The following is a 19,776-nucleotide window of genomic DNA, read 5'->3' on the forward strand; positions in this document are numbered from 1 at the left end:
TCAGGATGTGGTCAGGTACGATTAGCTTATATTTTTATGTGAGGAATGGTCACTCAAGATCTTCTAGCAAGAGGAATCTCAATCCCACCCTCTCTTGTAAGGCCATTAATTGGACCGCCCGCAAAAAAAAGAAAGACTCGCATTTCTATAGCGCCTTTCATAACCTCAGGACATCCCAAAGCGCTTTGCGACCAATGAAATATTTTTCAAAGCCAGTCACTATCATCAGCCCCATTTTCATGGCGTTGGTCATCTCCGGAGCCTTTAAATGGAGGGGTATGAGGGGGCATGGTGGTATGAGGGGGCATGGTGGTATGAGGGGGCATGGTGGTATGAGGGGGCATGGTGGTATGAGGGGGCATGGTGGGTGGGTTGGGAACGAGGGCTAGAGGGCCGAAGACTCAGTGAATTGAGGCAGGTCTTTTAACCAGCTGGCCTTGGCGCTTGTCCACCTTATATCTGCCCATGAACGGCCTCCAGAGGCAGTGGGCCCAACTTGTTCATGCCCCTGCTGCCCTGAGTTAATATCGTGTGTGTAGGGGTGTCTGCTGAGTCAGCAGGTTTCCCAGATTTGAGTTTTGCACCTCAATGTTGAAAGTCCAGTCCCTAATGTAGGAAATGCATTTGGGCATAGCAAGCTCCCAAAATAGAAGTGTGACATGAAGCTAATCTTTGTTTTTTTTAGTGATGTTGCTTGAGGGGTAAATATTGGTGAGGACATTGGGAGAACTCCTTTGCTCTTGTTGAAAACAATGGCCATGAGATCCTTTACATCCACCTGAATGTGCAGGTGAAGCCTCAGTTTTAAGTTTTATTAAAAGACGGCATCTCCAACAGTGTAGCACTCCCTCAGTACTGCACTGGGGATGTTATTTTGGGTAATGTGCTTCATTCTGTAGAATGGTGCTGTAAACACCTGATGACTGACTGAGCCACAGCTCCTGATGGTGACTCCAATCTGTGCATCTGTTGGGGTAAATGGGGAGGATAAAGATGAATCCGATCTGTTTGTGGAAAATTCCACCTGTGTCTATGGAACTAGTGGAGGGATAACGCCTCATTTTCATTCGCCCACGTGCCCTCTTCCCCCTTCCCCTCCTACCCCTCCCCCGTGCGCCCTCTTCCCCCTTCCCCCCCCCCCGCGCGCGCCCTCTTCCCCCCCCCCCCCCACGCGCCCTCTTCCCCCTTCCCCCCCCTGCTCTGACACGCGCGCAGGGCCCTGTGCCCACACTGGGACACGCATGCTCCCTCCCCCATGCTGCTACAAGCGCCCACCCACACGCACACTTTTGTCGATGGCCACCCTCTCCCTGCCTACCCTCAGCAGCGAGAAAGCTTTCTCAGCACATGTTTCATGCTGGCGCACGCTCTCTTGACCCCCGCCGTTAATTGGCCAGTCAGTGCGAAATTGCGTTCGGGGCCGATCGAAGGTGGAAGCGCATTTCTTGTCCGCTTACTGGCCCGCCGATCGCCTGCGGCCGATTAAACGTAAGATTCAGGCGCATGTCTTTTTTCAGCAATACTCAAAGTCAATATTTTTAGCATCTTCACTTGTAGAAGACTGAGGGGATGACCTAATAGAAGTCTTAAAGATTATGAAAATGTTGGATATGTTTGGTGTAAACAATACGTTTCCATTTGTTAGAAGAACTATGATAAGATAGTCAATATTAGATAGTCACTAATAAATCCAATCGGGAATTCAGGAGAAACTTCTTTACCCAGAGAGTGGCGAGAACGTGGAACTCACTACCACAGGGAGAGGTCGAGGTGAATCATATAGATACATTTAAGGGGAAGCTGGAGGGAGAAAGGGATAGAAGGATATGCAGATAGGGTGGAAGGAATCTCCTTTGGATCATAAACACCACCATAGTCTAGATGGGCTGAATGGCCTGTGTCTGTGCAGTAAATTCCATGTAATTCTACGTCTGAATATTGTCAGATGTAATAGGGGGAGGGAGGCAGGAACCTGTACCCATCATTTCACTGCAACATGTGACTCAAGCTGTGGTTTAAACAAAATTGTTTCATTAATCTTCACCTTTCGGATTATTTAAGGGTCTCCCCTTCCTTTTCAAATCTGTGGGCAGCCTTTTTATGTTACTAATGTTGACGGGTGCTCAGACAATCAGGAAGATTTAATCATCTGGTATTGTGGCATTGTCTCTATTTGACACTAAAGGCTTTATGGTCACAAAAGCGAATGCACTATTTTGGATCATTTCCAAAACCTGACATGTCTTAATTATATCACCAAGATAATGTTCTTATAATTACTAGTGTAAAGTTACTGGATTGTGCTACTGTATTTACCATCAGTTTTTTCCCACCCCCCCCGCAAAATGTGAGCAATTGCATCTCCACAGTTTTAACATGTGAGCGAGATTGAAGTTACATACTAAACCTCCAAAACAACAGCCTGCATTTGTATAGGGTATCAGAGTCAGCCACCTAAGGCACTTCACAGGAGTCTTATCAGACAAAATTTAACACTGAACCATGGAAGGCAGTAATAGGTCAGGGGCCTCAAAGCTTGGTAAAAGAGCTAGCTTTTAAGGAGCATCTTAAAGGAGGAGTGAGAGAGGTCATGAGGCAGTGAAATTTAGGGAGGGAATTCCGAAGCTTTGGAACCTAGGCATTTGAAGGCAGGGCCACCAATGGTGGAATGATTAAAATCAGAGACGTGCACTGCAAATTTACACTGGGTTGGCCAAATTTAACTTCAAAGGGCATTGGATGATGCGATTAAAGTCTGACAGCACAGCTGGTAAATAAATAGTGAGAAGTTCAGCACTCGGCGTTGAAGAATTACTTCAAAACAGCTTGGATTCATATAGCGCTTTTAACAACCAGAGTGGTTCAAAGGAGCATTATCAATTCACAAAATTGACATCATTATTATTATTATTATTACCCAGTAGAATAGAATATTATTACCCAGTATTTACAGCACAGCAAACGGTCCACTTGGACCAATTGGATATGTTGATAGGGTGAGATGAAGAAGGGTAGGAGGAGGCTTGTGTGGGTCATAAACACCAGCATGGACCAGTTGGGCTGAATGGCCTGTTTCCATACTGTAAATTCTATACAAAATGCATTAAAAGTTCAAACTGCAATGATGTTGGCCGTGGGGAGTAACCCAATGGGATAATGGGTTTGAGCGCTGTATTGTAGTGTGTTTGGTCTCATCTGTGTTAATTCAGTCTGGTATTTACAGGCTGGCTGCTGTTACTCTATTGGTTATAGCTTGAGGTGAAGGCCCAATTTTGCCCGAACTCTTGCACACCTGTGTTTTTCCTTCAATCATGCTCGGTTTTTGAGTGTTGCTGGCAAGGCCGGTATTTATTGCCCATCCTTTTTGAAAAGGTAGTGAGCTGTCTTATTCTTGAACTGCCGCAGTCCATATGGGGAATGTGCTCCCACTGTGCTCTTTTGCGGGGGGGGGCGGGGGGGTGTTTCCAGGTTTTTAAAAACCGGCAACAATGAAGGGACGATGTTAGATTTCCAATCCAAGGTGGTGTCGGGCTTGGAGGGGAACTTGGGGGGCGGTGGTGTTCCCTTGCGCCTGCCCTCCTTGTTCTTCTAGGTGGTAGAGGATGCAGGTTGAAGAGAAAGAAAGACTGGCCATTCCTCTCGCAAGTTTTATAACCTCAGGATGCCCCAAAACGCTTTACCGCCGGCCAAGTGCTTTTTGAAGCATAGGTACTGTTGTCATGTAGGAAACATAGCAGCCAATCTGTGCACAGCAAAATCCCACAACTGCAGTTCGATAACAGCCAGGCCATTGGCTGTTTTAGTGGCTTTGATTGACAGATTGATATGGGCCAGGTCACCAGGGAGAACTCCCATGCTCTTCTTTGAATTAATTCTTTGGAAGTTTTATATCTTTTATTATGTTTTTATTTCGTCTCCAATCAAGCAATTCAATTCCCTTCTTGGCTAACTTAGAGACACATCTATGACTATCGTGCAGAACTTTACATGGGAATTTTACATTTATCTCCAGCTGTGTAGTTTCTTCAAGTGCCTTTGCAACCCACCCTCTGTCTATAAGAACATAAGAAATAGGAGCAGGAGTAGACCATTCGGCCCCTCGAGCCTGCTCCACCATTCAATAAGATCATGGCTGATCTTCTTGTGTTTTGATTTCCACATTCCCATCTAACCCCGATAATCTTTGATTCCCTTGTCTAACAAGAATATACCTACCTCTGCCTTAAAAATATTCAATGACCCCACCCCCACCGCCTTCTGAGGCAGAGAATTCCAAAGTCGTACAACCCTCCGAGAGAGAAAAATTCTCCTCATCTCTGTCCTAAATGGGCGACCCCTAATTTTAAAACAGTGCCCCCTTGTTCTGGACTCACCCACAAGAGGAAACATCCTTTCGACATCCATCTTGTCGAGGCCGATCAGGGTCTTATATACGTCAATCAAATCACCCCTCGCTCTTCTAAACTGCAGCGGAAACGAGCCCAGTCTGTCCAACCTTTCCTCATAAGACAACCCACTCACTCCAGGCTATGTGCCACTACCAGTGTTTTGAGTCATGAAGGGTATCGTCCTGGTTACATTTAATATTGGTTAATAATGGATGGGGATCTAAAACCCCTTAGTGAGCCTGATCCACACCTGTCCCCTGTCGGGAGTATCATCTTCTGGATGAGACACTAAGCCAAGGCCCCGTATGTTCTCGTGGGCTTAAAAGATCCTACAGTTCTATTTTGAAGAAGAGCAGGGGGGTTGTCGTTGGCATCATGGCTAATATGTATCCCTCAACCAATACCTTAAAAAAAAAATGGCGGATTATCTGGTCATTATCTCGTTGCTGTGTGTGGGAGCTTGCTGTGTGCAAATTGGTCCGCATTACAACGGTGACTACACTTCAAAAATTATTTCAGAGGCTGTAAAACACTTTGGAATGTCATGAGGTTGAGAAAGGTGCTGTAGAAATGCAAGTTTCCCCCCCCCCCCACCCCAGATTTCTGTAAATGTTTTCCTTTGTAGATTTTGGACAATTCTATTCTTCCAATAATTGTTCTGTTCATCTTTCCTGCATGCGGTTTACTTAGTTTACATTCAATTCTCCATTTAATTGCATACCGTGCATTTAACAGTAATATGCCCAAATCCTTCACTTGGTGTACGCAGTGAATCAGTCTTTCAAGGTCTCTTTGACCCTGGATGGAGCTTGCAACTCAGTATCCTCATCCATCACCATGACTGCCGAATTCCACCTCTGTGGTATCGCCCACCCCCTCACACCAGTCTCAGCTCATCCATGGGCAGCATCTTCCGGTCGGCAAGTGGGGGCGGGGCCCGCTCGCCGTTGCGTAAAATGACCCGGGCGATACGTTGGGCGTGTGTCCCAACGTCACCCTGCGTCATTTAGATTTGCAGTTCGGCCTATTAAGGCCATTAAAAAAACTAATTAAGATGATTAATGGGCCTGCCCGTCCATCCTTAAGGTTGGCGGGCAGGCCGGGAGCCCTGGTGGGCCTCGGGAAAAGCATCAAACCTCATCCACACGGGCGGGATGAGGTTTCATGAGGGTATTTAAATTTTTATGAAATGTTTCAATAAAAGTTATGGACATGTCCCAACTCATGTGACAGTGTCACACGAGGGGACGTGGCAGGGAAATTTTTTTATCAGCTTCATTTGAAGTTTTCAATCAGAGCTGATCTCTCTGAGGCTGCACTTAGCCTCAGTGCGATCTGTGCACTCTTCCACGCGCATGCGGGAAAGAGCGCACTCCCGGCTGAGGGAATCTCCCCACCCGCACTGGGAGCGCATAACCCTTCCTGGCCGATGTCACCCTGGGCGGGCCTTAATTGGCCTGCCCACGTAAAATGATTGGAAGACAGGCTGGCCGCCCGCCTGCGCCCACTCCTGCACCCGCTCCTGCACTTCCTTCCCCAGCGGGGGGAAAATGTTGCCCCATGTCTTTGTTACCACAAGACTCGACTGTTCCAACGCTCTCCTGGCCAGCCTCCCACCTCCCCCACTCTCCATAAAGTCCAGCTCATCCTGCAGCCTGTATCCTGACTCGCGCTAAATCCCATTCACCGGACATCTCTGTGCTTATTGATCCACATTGGCTCCCGGTCCAGCAACATGCCTATTTTAAGCTTTTCATTCTTGTGTTCAACCCCCCAGCCCCCCCCCCATCTCTGTAACCTCCTCCAGCTCTTCAACCCTCTGAGATCACTGCGCTTCTCCACTTCTCCTCTTCTTTGAACATCCCCGGTTTTTGTCACTCCTTCAGCTGCCTGAGCCCCTAACTACTCCACCTCTCCATCTCTCTCTTCCTTAAGAAAGTTCTTAAAGTCTAACCCTTTGACCAAGCTTTTAGTCACCTGCCCTAACGTAGCTCCTTATGTGGGTCAGTGCTAAATCTTGTTCACTAGGGCTTTGTGTGTAACCTGGGAATCTTTAGGTCCATTAAAAGGTGCTATATAAATGCAAGTTGATTTTTTTTAATTCATGGAAACTTTTTTTTTATACATATAATCCCAGCTCGAGCTAAGTGACAACAGGATTTCTGGAGGATTGGATATCTTAGCGGAGAAACTTCCAAATCTCACACATCTAAACCTCAGTGGAAACAAACTCAAAGACATCAGTACATTGGAACCTCTGGTACCTTGCTTTTTTTGTTCTTTCTGTTGTTGAGTCTTTAAAATGTCTGTTGTACGCTCTCTCTGCACCTGCTGGCTGTCAGGATGTTGCAATCTGCTGTTTTCTTTCGCAGAAGGTCAGCAGATTTTTCTAGAATGTGATGTCGATGATGAATGCCGTTGCATTAATCTAAAGCAAACCACCTGAGTTAAACTAAATATAGACATGGTGGAGGGGAGGGGGGGGGGCGGGAGCGGGTGGATATTACAGCATTACAGCCCCCTGCCAGCCTATTTAAAGGTGGGTGGACACATAAAATAAAATGGGTGGCTAGTCCACTGCCTCCGTGCCCACCTGTCCCACTTATTACAGTAGGCGAGTGGGGCATCAGGCAGCCCGCCCACCTTTAGGCTTATTGAGACCCTTAACTAGCCAGTTAATGACCTGCTAAAGGCCTATGTCCACCTCTGCTGCCGGTGGGTGGGGGAAGGCAGAAGGAAAGTGGCCAGTCCGCTACCTTTCCTACTGGGGGTAAAAGGCGGGAAGGAAGGATGGGAGTACCTCCTTGGGGGTCCCCTGTGCCCATTAGGGGCACCCTGCCAAGATGGTGCTCCACTTTGTGCCTCCCCCAACCCGGCCTTTAAAACCAGATCCTCCCCAGCCTCATCTCGCTCGGGTCCCCAAACCCTCACTAATCACAAGTCAGGAGTGTGATGGATGAGTGCAGCTCCAACAACACTCAAGAAACTTGACACCATCCAGGACAAAGCAGCCCCGCTTGATTGGCACCCCATCCACCGCCTGAAACGTCCACCCCCTTTGCCACCGGTGCACCCTGCCAACAGTGTGTATCATCTACAAGATGTGAGAGCGATACCATCTGAGCCATAGCTGGCAACAAGGTGATATCAAAGTGATAGTGGTGATGGGTGAAATGCTGATGAATACTTTCAGGAGATAAACATTTGGGATGTTAATTCATTTTGGCTCATCTTCAGTTTCGATTCGCATCCTGGTAAAATCTTCTAGCTTTGGTTGTTTATCTTATTGTTTCAATGTGTCAGTCATGACTCAGTGGCTAACACCTTCACCCCTGATTCAGAAGGTTGTGAGTTCAAGTTGTTGAGCACAATGCAGTACCAAGAGAGTGCTGCACTGCCGGAGGTGCTGTCTTTCAGATTAGGCGTTAAACTGAGGACCCCCCCTCCCCCCGCCCTCTTGGGTGTGTGCAGAAGATCCCACGGCACTACTCTGAAGAAGAACAGGGTAGTTACTACAGTATCATGACCAATATTTATCTTGAATCAACATTGCATAAAAAGAACAGATTATATGGTCATTATCAAATTGCGGGAGCTTGCTGTGCACAAATTGGCTGCCATGTTTCCTACGTTACAACAGTGACTGCACTTCAAATAGTACTTCCTTGGCTGTTAAATGCTCCTGAGGTGGTGGAAGCCGTGATAGAAATTTAAATTATTTCCTTCTCTGTCCGTCTATCTGTCTGTCTGTCTGTCTCTCTCTCTCTCTCTCCTGAAGGCCATGCTCATTTATAGAATCATTGAGCCATTTACAACACAGAAGGAGGCTATTCAGCCCATCGAGTTCCCTGCTCCCTGCAGAGTAATTCAGTCAGTCCCACTCCCCACTCGATCCTTGTAGCCCTGCAAGTTTAGTACTACATCCCTCTTTACCTTCTGCGTTTCTCTACATTTTGGTTTGTTGGTTTCTCTATTCTTCCCAGTAGTTTCTCATCCCGTTTGAACTTTGTAAAGGTTGCTTTTTGTTCCTCTTCTTGCATTTTGCCATTACTGCTCCATTTACAATAATTGAAACTGTTGACTAATGTTACAACCAGAGCTGATGTTACTTGCCAAACACACCAGGCCCCAGAGGGAACCCTGTCTTACTGATCATACGCTTTTTCTTGTACTTTGAAAACGAGGAGAGAAAGCTACTGATCCCAGAAGCATAGAACTCTAGTAACACCTTTAGGATTTTAAAACATTAAAGGATTTATTTACAAGAGGAAGAAAAAATACATAAGCAGCATAAGATTAAATTTATACAGTTGAAACAGACTTCCAAAACATCCCAAAAAAAAAACCCCACATGGTCAGAAGACACAAGTAAACTGCCTGGCAACAGCGCCCTTATAGATTTTTAACCGTAAAAATCCAGTAATGTTACCCAAGGCAAAAACTGCTGCCACTTTAGTAAAGGTATACCACGCGACTTCTCGCGCTCTTCCACTCTGCTGTGGAAATCCAAAAGAAAGGTTCAGAAACAGACTGCTTCCTGAGAACAAAGGCTTCTCTGGCTTGAAAACACGATGGCTGCTTCAAATTCACAACTTTCACACCTTCTCCCAGCACAGATCTGGTCTCAGGACCTCTCCCAACACAGTTACACCAGAACTCAACAAAACATCTTTCCTTAAATATCCTTTCCCCCTTTCATCTTAGATTCCATTGTCCTAAGCACCTCTTTGAACGCAACTTTTCCAAAATATAAAAAGCTTTCATGTTTTCCTTTTACCTCCACTTTTGGGTCAAATAAAATTTAATAACCTACTCTTGTTTACCTAAGAAATTTTTGTAAATTGTATAAGTTCCTTGTCACTTCTAAACTCCCTTTTGAAATTCAACAGCTGAAAAGTCAAGACCCTACTTATCCTATAATGCTAATTTTAAAACCCAATGTATTTACTTGTAATTCCAACTTCACCATAGTCCCTCATTACAAATGCGTGCATCCAGCACCTTTACCTTTCATCTCTGTTACCACAGGCAAGCTGTCTTTACTAAACTTCCTCCCCCCGCCCACCCTGAGTTTAATTAATCACGGACACACACACACACACCCTTCTTTACAGAATACCACCATATTCCCAAAATATTTTTTTAAAAATCTATCTTCACAAGTAATAAGAGGATTTAATCCATACAATAGGCTGCAAAGAATTCTCACAATTTCCTAACAGCATTGCAAATTATTGTAACCTCTGTGTAATTGATTCGTTTTAATCGTCAAGAAAGTTTTAACGGTGGCATGTTTGGAACATATTCAGGAAGTGATGGCCACTCTTTTGCCAGCGATGCAGTTGTATCTGTCTGAATATTCCTGTAAAGGGGTATGCCCCAGGAACACTGCCTCCCTTTCCCCCAGACCCCTTTTCATTTCCTGCCAAGACGGACAATCAAACACCATGGGCCTGGAGTTGCCACTTGGCTGCGATGGTTTCTCACCGTAACCGGTGGAAAGGATTGTAGAATTTTAATCTTCGTTCAGGGCAACTGAGGTTTCCACTAGCTTTTGATCTAGTTCTAAGCACATCTATCTAGAAGCAGGCCCCGTCCACAAAATTGGCTATGGACTTGGGTCGAGTCACTCCCCATTGGGGGTTTCTGTTAATTGCCCTCGTTTACAAACCTCTGAGGAGACTCTTAAAAACGAAGAAGTATTTTTTGGACGCAATGTTCTTACGTTGTTAAAGGTTTTGAATGAAACTTTAGGAACCAATGACCCAATGTAAACATAAAATAAGTTTTCTGTTCATTAGGTGGTTGTCTAGTTTTTAAGTCAATTTTGGGTTACTCACGGTTGATGGATTAACACTCTGAGTAAAAAAAAAACTTTATTTGCGATGAACTCATTCTCAGCTGAATTAATCAAACTTTACCAAGTTACTGTTCTTAAATATATCGAAGAGCATCTTTTGAAAAGCAATTAAAAAAAAAAAATTATTTAAATAAATGCCATCCGGTTGCACTGGATCATGGCTGATTTTACATTCACTGTGATGTAAATGATTTTGTGCAGAAACTCAGGGGAGTACTTTTCAAAGTGGACCTAGTTTTGGCCGCAATTTGCGCCAGAATCACTGGGCAGGAACTCTGTTTAAAAACTTTTAGCGAAGAGCAGACTGAGGGGTGAGCTGCTAGAGATGCTTTAAGATAATGAAATGGCTTGATAGGTTAGACGTGGAGAAAATGTTTCCTGTTGCAGATAGGGCCTGAACTAGAGGCCATCAATGTAAGAGAGTCACTAATAAATCCGATTGGGAATTCAAGAGAATCATCTTTATCCAAAGAGTGGTGAGAATATGGAACTTGCTACCACAGGGAGTGGTCGAGGTGAATAGTACAGATACATTTAGGGGGAAGCTGAATAAACACATGAGGGAGAAAGGAACAGAAGGGTATGCTGATAGGGTGAGATGAAGTAAGTTTGGGAAGAGGCTTGGGTGGAGCATAAACACTGGCTTGAAGCAGTTGGGACAAATGGCCTGTTTCTGTGCTGTAAATTCAATGTGATGTTTCCTTCACAGAAAAAGTTAGAAAACTTGAAGAGTCTGGATCTTTTTAACTGTGAAGTGACAAACTTGAACGACTACAGAGAAAGTGTGTTCAAGCTCCTCCCACAGCTCATGTACCTGGATGGCTACGATCAGGAAGATCGGGAAGCTCCTGACTCAGATGCGGAAGCTGATGGGGTTGATGATGACGAGGATGATGAAGGTAACGGCCGTTGTTCTAGGGGACAAACCAATACGAATGCTAAATTGGTGCACTATGTAATGATGTGTAAATCTAACTTCTGTTTCTCTCTCATATAGAACGAAACAGCACAGAATGAGGCCATTTGGCCCGTTGTGTATGTGCTGGCTCTTTGAAAGAGCTGCACAATTACCATAGATTGTGGCGTATAAGTCAACTTGGTATATAAGATGACCCCATTTTTCCAGCCCCAAAAATTGTGTTTTTGCATATCCTTGACATATAAATTGAATCCCTCCTCCCCCTTCACCCTTGCTAAACTTGCACTAGTATTCAGCCTCAATATTTCACCCCACAAATGCATAATTTACTTTCACTATAACTGGCCACAAGGGATCAAGCAAGCGATATAGGTTGTACTGCAAAGATCCGTGGGAGATTAAGACATGCCCACATGGAGCAGACCTTGTGTGGCGAATGACGAAGAGAAATGTGCCTTCCAAAAAAACAAATGAAGTACGAAGCTGATTTCAAGCTAAAATTTGTAATACTCGCTATCTCGTCAAATAACCAATGCTGCAGTGAGGTAACCCGGTGTTAGTGAAAAACTGGTGTGAGAATGGAAGAAGGAGGAATCTGCCCTGAAGACGATGTCCCAAGACCAAATGTGCCATGAGAACAGCGACCAGCCACTGCTCTGATCTTGAGTAGCGTGTGTCGGAATGGTGCCTCGAAAATCAACAGAATGGTTACTTTGTCACCAGAAATGCAATGTGTGTACGCCCTTAAGCAGGCCAAGTCAAACCCCAAGTCAGGCAAAGATTTCAGACTCAAAAGATTTGCAGCTCTGAAGAAGACTCATACGGACTTGAAACATTAACGCTGTTTCTCTCTCCACCGATGCTGCCAGACCACCTGAGTTTATCCAGCATTTTCTGTTTGTATTATTAAAGATTTCAGACTAACAAATAGTTGGTGTAACCACTTAATAGAACGAAACAGTCTAGTGTTGCGGCAGAAGACCAAGAACTTTCGGAGACTACCAAAAGACCTCGATATGAAAATGACCAGTTTCCAGTGCTTCTTAATCAGACTGCAGCAAAGACACAAGTACCCATTGTGTCACATCAGCAATGTGGATGAAACACCTATGAATTTGATGTGCCCAGCAGCCGAACTGTGGAGTGGAAAGGTTTGAAAGCGGTTCTAGTGAAAATGACAAGACATAAGGAAGCAGTGGTACCAGCCTGCATGGCTGACGGAGCAGAATTAACGCCTATGGTAATTTTCAAACGTAGAACCATGCCGAAAATCAAGTTCCCTGCAGGAGTTTGTGTGCATGTCCATGACCATGTTTGGATGGATGAGGATGGAGTGAACTTGTGGAGTGATTAATGTGTAGAATAGGTGTCCAATCTGCTTCAGAACTTCGTTCCCTCTAGACTTGACTATTCCAATGCACTCCCAGCCAGTCTCCCACATTCTACCCTCACGTAAACTTGAGATCATCCAAAACTTTTCCAAAGAAGAGTCATATTGAACTTGAAACATTAACTCTGCTTCTCTCTCCACAGATGCTGCCAGACCTGCTGAGTTTTTCCTGGGCTTTCTGTTTTTATTAGCAAAAATGTTTGTGAGGTGCTATGGTTGAGAGTGACGGTTTAATTAAGTGGATGTGTTGAAATCTTCCCAGAAATATATTACGACTTAAAGACAATTGCGTCCTTCTATTCCATTTATATTCTCCTAATCTGAATGACAAGGCAAAAGAGTGTCATTGAAAGGGATTAAAAAAACACGATGAGGCCTTTCAAGTAATCAAGCTGTTGGAATGGGATCTTTGTCCTGGGCAGCTGTCACAGATTTATACCAGGCTTGTGGAGATTGTGTGACCTCCCAGTTACAGGCCATGTTAGAAAGTGTAAACTTGCCACGGGTGAATAGTAAGGTTTCCATGGAAAAATTTGAAGATTTTTGTTTAATCACTTGTAGAAGGAGAGGAAGAGGAGGAGGAAGATGAAGAAGAAGATGGAGAAGAAGAACTTGACGATGAAGAGGAGGAAGATGAAGAAGGGGAAGATGACGAAGATGAAGTCAGTGCAGAGGAAGAGGTAAGAACTCAATGGAAATATCAAGCCAGTCCTGCCGCCTTTGATGCTTGCTTTTAGCACTGGCTGTGGAGTCTACATTGTTTTTTTATTAATAATTTTGAGGTTCATATTGAAAAGCTTGGCTCTGGTGTTTTAAGTTGCACTGTTTAAAGCTGGTTAAAATCTTCAGGAATGGGAACTTTTGATTTTTTTTACTTATGGTTGTTGAAAGTGATAAGATGTTGAAATCAGCACAGCAGGTAATGATTAAAGAGGTGAGATTTGCGGTTATTATAGAATCATACAGTCCAGATGGAGACCATTGCATCTGAGCTGGCACTTTGAAAGAGCTATCCAATTAGTTCCATTTCCCTGCTTTTTCCCCAAAGCCCTGCAATTTTTTTCCTTTTCAAGTCTATATTCAAATCCCTTTGAAAGTTCTTATTGAATCTGCTTTCAGGCAACGCATTCCAGATCGTAACAACCTGCTGTGTAAAGAAAAAAATTCTCACCATCTCTACACTGATTTTTTTTTTAGCCAGTTATCTTCAACCTGTGTCCCCTGGTTACCAACCCTCTGGCCAATGGAAACCGTTTCTCCTTATCTACTCTATCAAAACCCTTCATGATTTTGAGCTCCTCTGTCAAACCTCCCCTTAATCTTCTCTGCTCCTAGGAGAACAATTCCAGCTTCTCCATGATAAAAGCAGAAAATGCTGGAAAAACTCAGCAGGTCTGGCAGCATCTGTGGAGAGAGAAACAGAGTTAACGTTTCAGGTCTGTGAGCCAACTTCTCCACATTTAGTAGTGAACTGTTGAACTATAAACTTAATTGACCTGTAGAAATAAAAAGATAAAATTTTGTAGAAATGAGTGGATGATATTCCAAGTGGAGTAGATTTATGCATGATTTGTGCACATTTAAGGTGAGCATTGGGGAATGGAACACTTTCCGTGTTTAGTATTCCCAGGTCAGATGCGACTCTTACCCAACAATGTGACTTAGCTCTAATGATGCAAGGGGGGTGTAACAAGGAACCAGGCTGTCTTGAAAGACGTTGCTTATATGTGTGATTATGTGCTATAAAGCTGTGTCTACCATGGGATAGATTGGGCCAGGTTTCGGCAGTCGTGAGTAGGACCCTCAATGGCTGCGAGTGGGGGGTCTTTCATCTGATTGGTCTGTGAAAAATTTGAATCCAGACCCTCGAGGTGAAAGGTTAGTGTCTAACCTACTGTAATGCCCATTCTCATAGATTTATATTTCAAAATTGGTACTGTATGGATAAGTCAATGTGAGGACTCCTGTATAATGTGCAGCTAAATCGATTACTGTTTCTGGTTACTAGTTCCAAGATTCAGTGACTTTCTTTGCCCCATTCCTTTCCATTTCCCATGGAATAAAAAGAGGAGGGTGTCATTGCTGTGGTGCAGTGAAACTCTGGTCAGACTTTACATGAAGGACTGTGTCCAGTTTTGGGCACTGCACCTCAGGGAGGAGATATGAGCCTTACAGTGGGTGCAATGCACATTCAGCAGAATGATACCAGAACTAAAAATGTTAATATAAGGACAGGTTGCATTGACCAGGTTTGCATTCCCTTGATTATAGAAGATTGACAGATGATCTAGTTGTGATATGATAATGATACCCATCTCTGCCTCACCACCACCTCTCTCAATCCTTCCACTGCTGCTAAATTAGACTGCTTATCCGACATCCAGTACTAGGTGGATAGAAATTTCCTCTAATTAAATATTGGAAAGACCAAAACCATTGTTTTCAGTCCCTGCTCTAAACTCCGCTCCCTAACTATGAACATATGAAATAGGAGCAGAAGTAGGCCATTCGGCCCCTCGAGCCTGCTCCGCAATTTCAATAAGATCATGGTTGATCTGTTTGTGTTTCAAATTCCACATTCCATCTACCCCTGATAACCTTAGATTCGTGTTAGACAAGGGAATCAATCTAGAGGAATCTATCCACCTTAAAAATATTCAATGACCCCAACTCCACTGCCTTGTGAGGCAGAGAGTTCCAAAGTCGTACAACCCCCTGAGAGAGAATTTCTCCTCATCTCTGTCCTAAAAGGGTGACCCCTAATTTTAAAACTGTGCCCCCAAGTTCTGGACTCAGCCACAAGAGGAAACATTCTTTCCATGTCCACCTTTTCAATACCGTTCAGGATCTTATATACTTCAATCAAGTCACCTCTCACTCTTCTAAACTCCAGTGGGAATAAGCCCAGTATGTCTGACCTATCCTTATAAGACAACCCACACATTCCAGGTATTAATCTAGCAAACCTCCTCTGAACTGTCTGCAACGCATTTACATCCATCTTTAAATAAGACCAAAACTGCACACAGTAAACAAGATCTGGTCTTGCCAATGCCCTGTATAACTGAGGCATAACACCTTTCCTTTTATGTTCAATCCCTCTCATAATAAAGGATACCATTCCATTAGCCTTCTTAATTACTTGCGGTATCTGCATACTAACTTTTTGTGACTCATGCACTAGAACACCCAGATCCCTCTACACCTCAGAATTATGCAGTCGTTCTCTGTTTAAATAATATTCTGCTTTTTTATTGTTCATGCCAAAGTGAACAACTTCATATTTTCCCACATTGTACTCCATCTGCCAGATTTTTGTCCACTCACTCAACCTATCTATATCCGTCTGCAACCTCTTATGTCCTCTTCCATCCCCATCCCCCTCCCTGAACACTCTTGTGTAGCTGAACCAGTCTATTTGCAACTTTGGCATCATATTTAACCTGAAATAAATTAGGGAGACAGTGGCATAGTAATACTGTCACTGGACCAGTAATCTAGAGAGCCAGGTTAACACTCTGGGGACATGGGTCTAAATCCCACCACACCAGCTGGTGGAATTTAAATTCAATTAATAAATCTGGAATTGAAAGCTAGTCTCAGTGATGGTGACCATGAAACTGTCTTCTATTGACGTTCACTAATGTACTGTAGGGAAGGAAATCTGCCATCCTTACCTGGTCTGGCCTACATGTGACTCCAGACCCACAGCAATGTGGGAGAGGTGGTGGCATAGTGGTATTGCCACTGGACTGATATTGCAGAGACCCAGGGTAATGCTCTGGGAACCTGGGTTCAAATCCCACCACGCCAGATGGTGATATTTGAATTCAGTAATTCTGATGATGACCACAAAACCATTGCCGATTACTGTAAAAACCCATCTGATTCACTAATGCCCTTTAGGGAAGGAAATCTGCTGTCCCATAGGGATGGGCAATAAATGCCGACCCAGCCAGTGACACCCGCACCCCATGAACAAATAAAAAAAAAATGTGGTTGACTCTTAATTGCCCTCTGAAATGGCCTAGCAAGCCCTCAGTTCAAGAGCAATTAGGATGACACCCACATCCCAGGCAAGTATAAAATATAATTTCTGACCTTGTATTGTTCCATCACTAAGACCACATATTTCCAACTCCATAACATCACCTGACATTGCCCTTGTCTCCATTCACCTGCTGCCAAAACCCTCATTAATGCTTTTGTTACCTGTAAACCTAACTGTTTGAACCCACTCCCGGCTGGTCTCCCACATTCTACCCCACCTTAAGCTTGAGATCATCCAAAACTCTGCAGCCTGTGTCTTAACTTGTACCAGGTCCCGTTCCACTATCACCCCTGTACTGGCACCCGGTCAAACAATGCCTTAATTTTAAAATTCTCATCCAGGCTTTCAAATCCCTCATGGCTTCACCCCTCCCTATTTCTGTCATCTCCTTCACTCCCACAGCCCTCCAAGATATCTGCATTCATCAAATTCTGGTCTCTTGAGCATCCCTGCTTTTTAATTGTCCCACCATCGGTAGTCATGCCTTTAGCTGCCATGGCAAAACTCTGGAATCCCTTCCCTATGCCTCTCCGCCTCTCTATCTCACCTTCTCCTTTTAAGACGCTCCTTCAAGTCTATCTCTTTGACCATGCTTTTGGTCATCTGACCTAAGATCTCCTTATGTGGCTCAATGTCATACTTTGTTTTATAATGTTCTTGTGAAGCACCTTGGGATGTTTACTGTTAACGGTGCTATATAAATATAAGTTGTGTTGAGGTGTTTAAGATAGTTAAAGAGTTTGATATGGTAGATAGAGAAACTATTTCCTCTGTTGGAGGTGTGGTGGAGGCAAGTTCAGAACAAGGGGGCAGAACCTTAAAGTTAGAGCCAGGGGTGATGTCAGGAATCGCTTCTTCACACAAAGGGGAGTGGAAACCTGGAAACTCTCTCCTTCAGAAAGCTGCTGAGGCTGGAGGTCAATTGCAAATCTTAAAATTGAGATTTAAAGATTTTTTTTGGGTCAGTGTATTAAAGTTTACTAAAGCAAGGTGGGTAAATAGAGTAAAGATACAGATCGGCCATGGTCTAACGGAATGGCAGAACAGCGCTGAGGGGATGAATGGCCTTTTCCTGCTCTTCTGACAGCTGTGCCTTACTCTGACCTGGGCGATTTGCATTAGTTTATTTGCTCCCTATCCAACACAGGATTGTAGAAACAAACTGTTGTCTGAATCTCCAGCTCAAACGCCTACTTTGTTTTGAGGGAGCGCTCTTCAGATTTGTTAGAGCTGAGGGCATGGGTCGTGAAAAGGACACAATCTCAGCAATCAGTGAAGGTCCAATCAGAAGACCTTACAGCACAGAAGGGAAGGCAGTTCAGCCCATCATGCTCGTGCTGGCTCTTTTCGAAAGAGCCAACCAATTTAGTCCCATACCCCATCTCTCTCCCCATGACCCTACATATTAATCCTCTCCAACCACATGTCCTTTTGAAAGTTCCTGTGAAATCGGAGGGTCCACGTCAATGTTCCCTCTAATTTTCTCCATCCATGTGCAGAATTAATTTTGTTTGGTGCATCAATATCCAGGTAATATGTGGATGTCCTCCACCAGTGGAAACCTCATTTCTTTAACCTTTCACGTTGCATTCTGGTGGCTGCAGTGTAGCCATTCACACCTCATCTGAACACACCTTGCCTCTCTTTACTATACCCATTGCCATTTGCACTATGAAATTTTTGTTATTTAATCTCCCTTGACCTCCACCCCATCACGGACCCTCCCCTTTGGTATTCCTGGCCCTTCCCCTCTTGCACTGACTTAAAGACTCTTAACGTTCCTGCCTTTCTTCACTTCTGATAAAAGGCTATTGACCTGAAATGTTAACTCTGTTTCTCTCTCTGCAGATGCTGCCTGACCAGCTGAGTATTTCCAGCAGTTTTTATCTTTATCACTAATTAACTTAACTAGTTGACCATCTCCTGCAGAGCTTTGATGATGAGGGCACTTTCAGAAACTCAGTTCATAGAAAAGAAAGAGCTTACATTTATATAGCGCCTTTCACCACCTCAGGACGTCCCAAGTTGCTTCAAAGCCAGTGATGTACACCCATCCCTCCGTTAGCACTCCTAATGTGTTCCTAAAATCAGCACGCTAAACAAGAACATGCGAAACAAAAATCACTTTTCCATAAGAAACCATGTAATAGGGTGGGTTACGTTCCTGATTCTGTAAATCCTCATGTTCCTGGTCCACACTGGATCCTTACCAGCCAATGTGAGCAGCTGCATTTCTGCTGAGAGAACATCAAACCCAAAATTGCGCCTCAGAAACAAATATTTGTGCCCACAGATCTCGGGGTCTCTCTGAAACTACTTACTGGTTCTTAGCGTGTCAAACAAACTGTTCACATGGCAGCTCCTATTCTCCCCCCATCACCTTCTGGAACTCTCTCGCTCTTCCTGCACTGTCATTGGTTGAGCTGCCAGTGAATCAGCTGTTGCCATGTGGCCTGCCCATCTGCATCGAGTGGGATCAGACACCGATGGAAATCCGGCCATATGTGGCATCACAGCTTCATAAAGCATTGATCGGCGGAGCAGCAGAATACTCTTCACATGCCATGTATGCGGTGTTGATGATTAAGTTTGCATCCGCGCAGGCATGTACCGTAGAGGGAACTTAAGTCCAGGTACTTAGATCATCAACATGCCTTGAACAGATACAGACAATAACCACCAAAGGCTAATAGAATGCTGGTCTTTGTATCCAGAGGGGGTGGAAGTCATGCTTCAGCTATACAAAGCCCTGACTAGAGCACACCTGGAGTCACTGTGAGCAGTTCTGGTCACCACACCTTAGCAAGGAGATATTGGCAATGGAGGGAGTGCAGGAATTTTCCTGAGTTATCCCTGGACCCCAAGGGTTAAATTACAAGGAGAGATTACACAAACTAGGATTGGATTCCTTGGAATTTAGAAGGTTAAGAGGTGATTGGATTGAAGTGTGAGATATTATGGGGAATAGATAGGGTAAATCAAGAGAAACTATATTTGCTCGTTGGGGAGTCTAGGACTAGAACACACAGTCCAAAAATTAGTCAGACCTTTAGGAATGAATTTAAGAAACACTTCTTCATGCAAAGGGTGGTGAATGCTTGGAACTCTCCCCTAAACGACAATTGATGCAGGATCAATTGCTGATTTTAAAATTGGATTTGATAGTTT

At 44.2% G+C, this 19,776-nt stretch overlaps 1 protein-coding gene across 3 annotated transcripts in view; it reads left to right on the top strand.

Annotated features, from left to right (window-relative positions):
• Positions 1-19,776, top strand: part of anp32b (acidic (leucine-rich) nuclear phosphoprotein 32 family, member B) — a 51,505-nt gene that overhangs the window by 28,164 nt on the left and 3,565 nt on the right. For 2 of the 3 annotated variants that reach the window (XM_078534985.1, XM_078534984.1), the window contains exons 3-5: positions 6,526-6,648; positions 10,958-11,147; positions 13,119-13,237. In XM_078534985.1, the coding sequence (XP_078391111.1) occupies positions 6,526-6,648; positions 10,958-11,147; positions 13,119-13,237 (432 nt within the window). Of the gene's footprint in view, positions 1-6,525; positions 6,649-10,957; positions 11,148-13,118; positions 13,238-13,892; positions 13,994-19,776 lie in introns of all 3 variants that reach the window. The other variant, XR_013574238.1, reaches the window with a different exon arrangement.

The sequence above is a fragment of the Cetorhinus maximus genome, unplaced genomic scaffold (assembly GCF_964194155.1).
Source record: "Cetorhinus maximus unplaced genomic scaffold, sCetMax3.hap1.1 HAP1_SCAFFOLD_184, whole genome shotgun sequence".
NCBI lineage: Eukaryota > Metazoa > Chordata > Chondrichthyes > Lamniformes > Cetorhinidae > Cetorhinus > Cetorhinus maximus.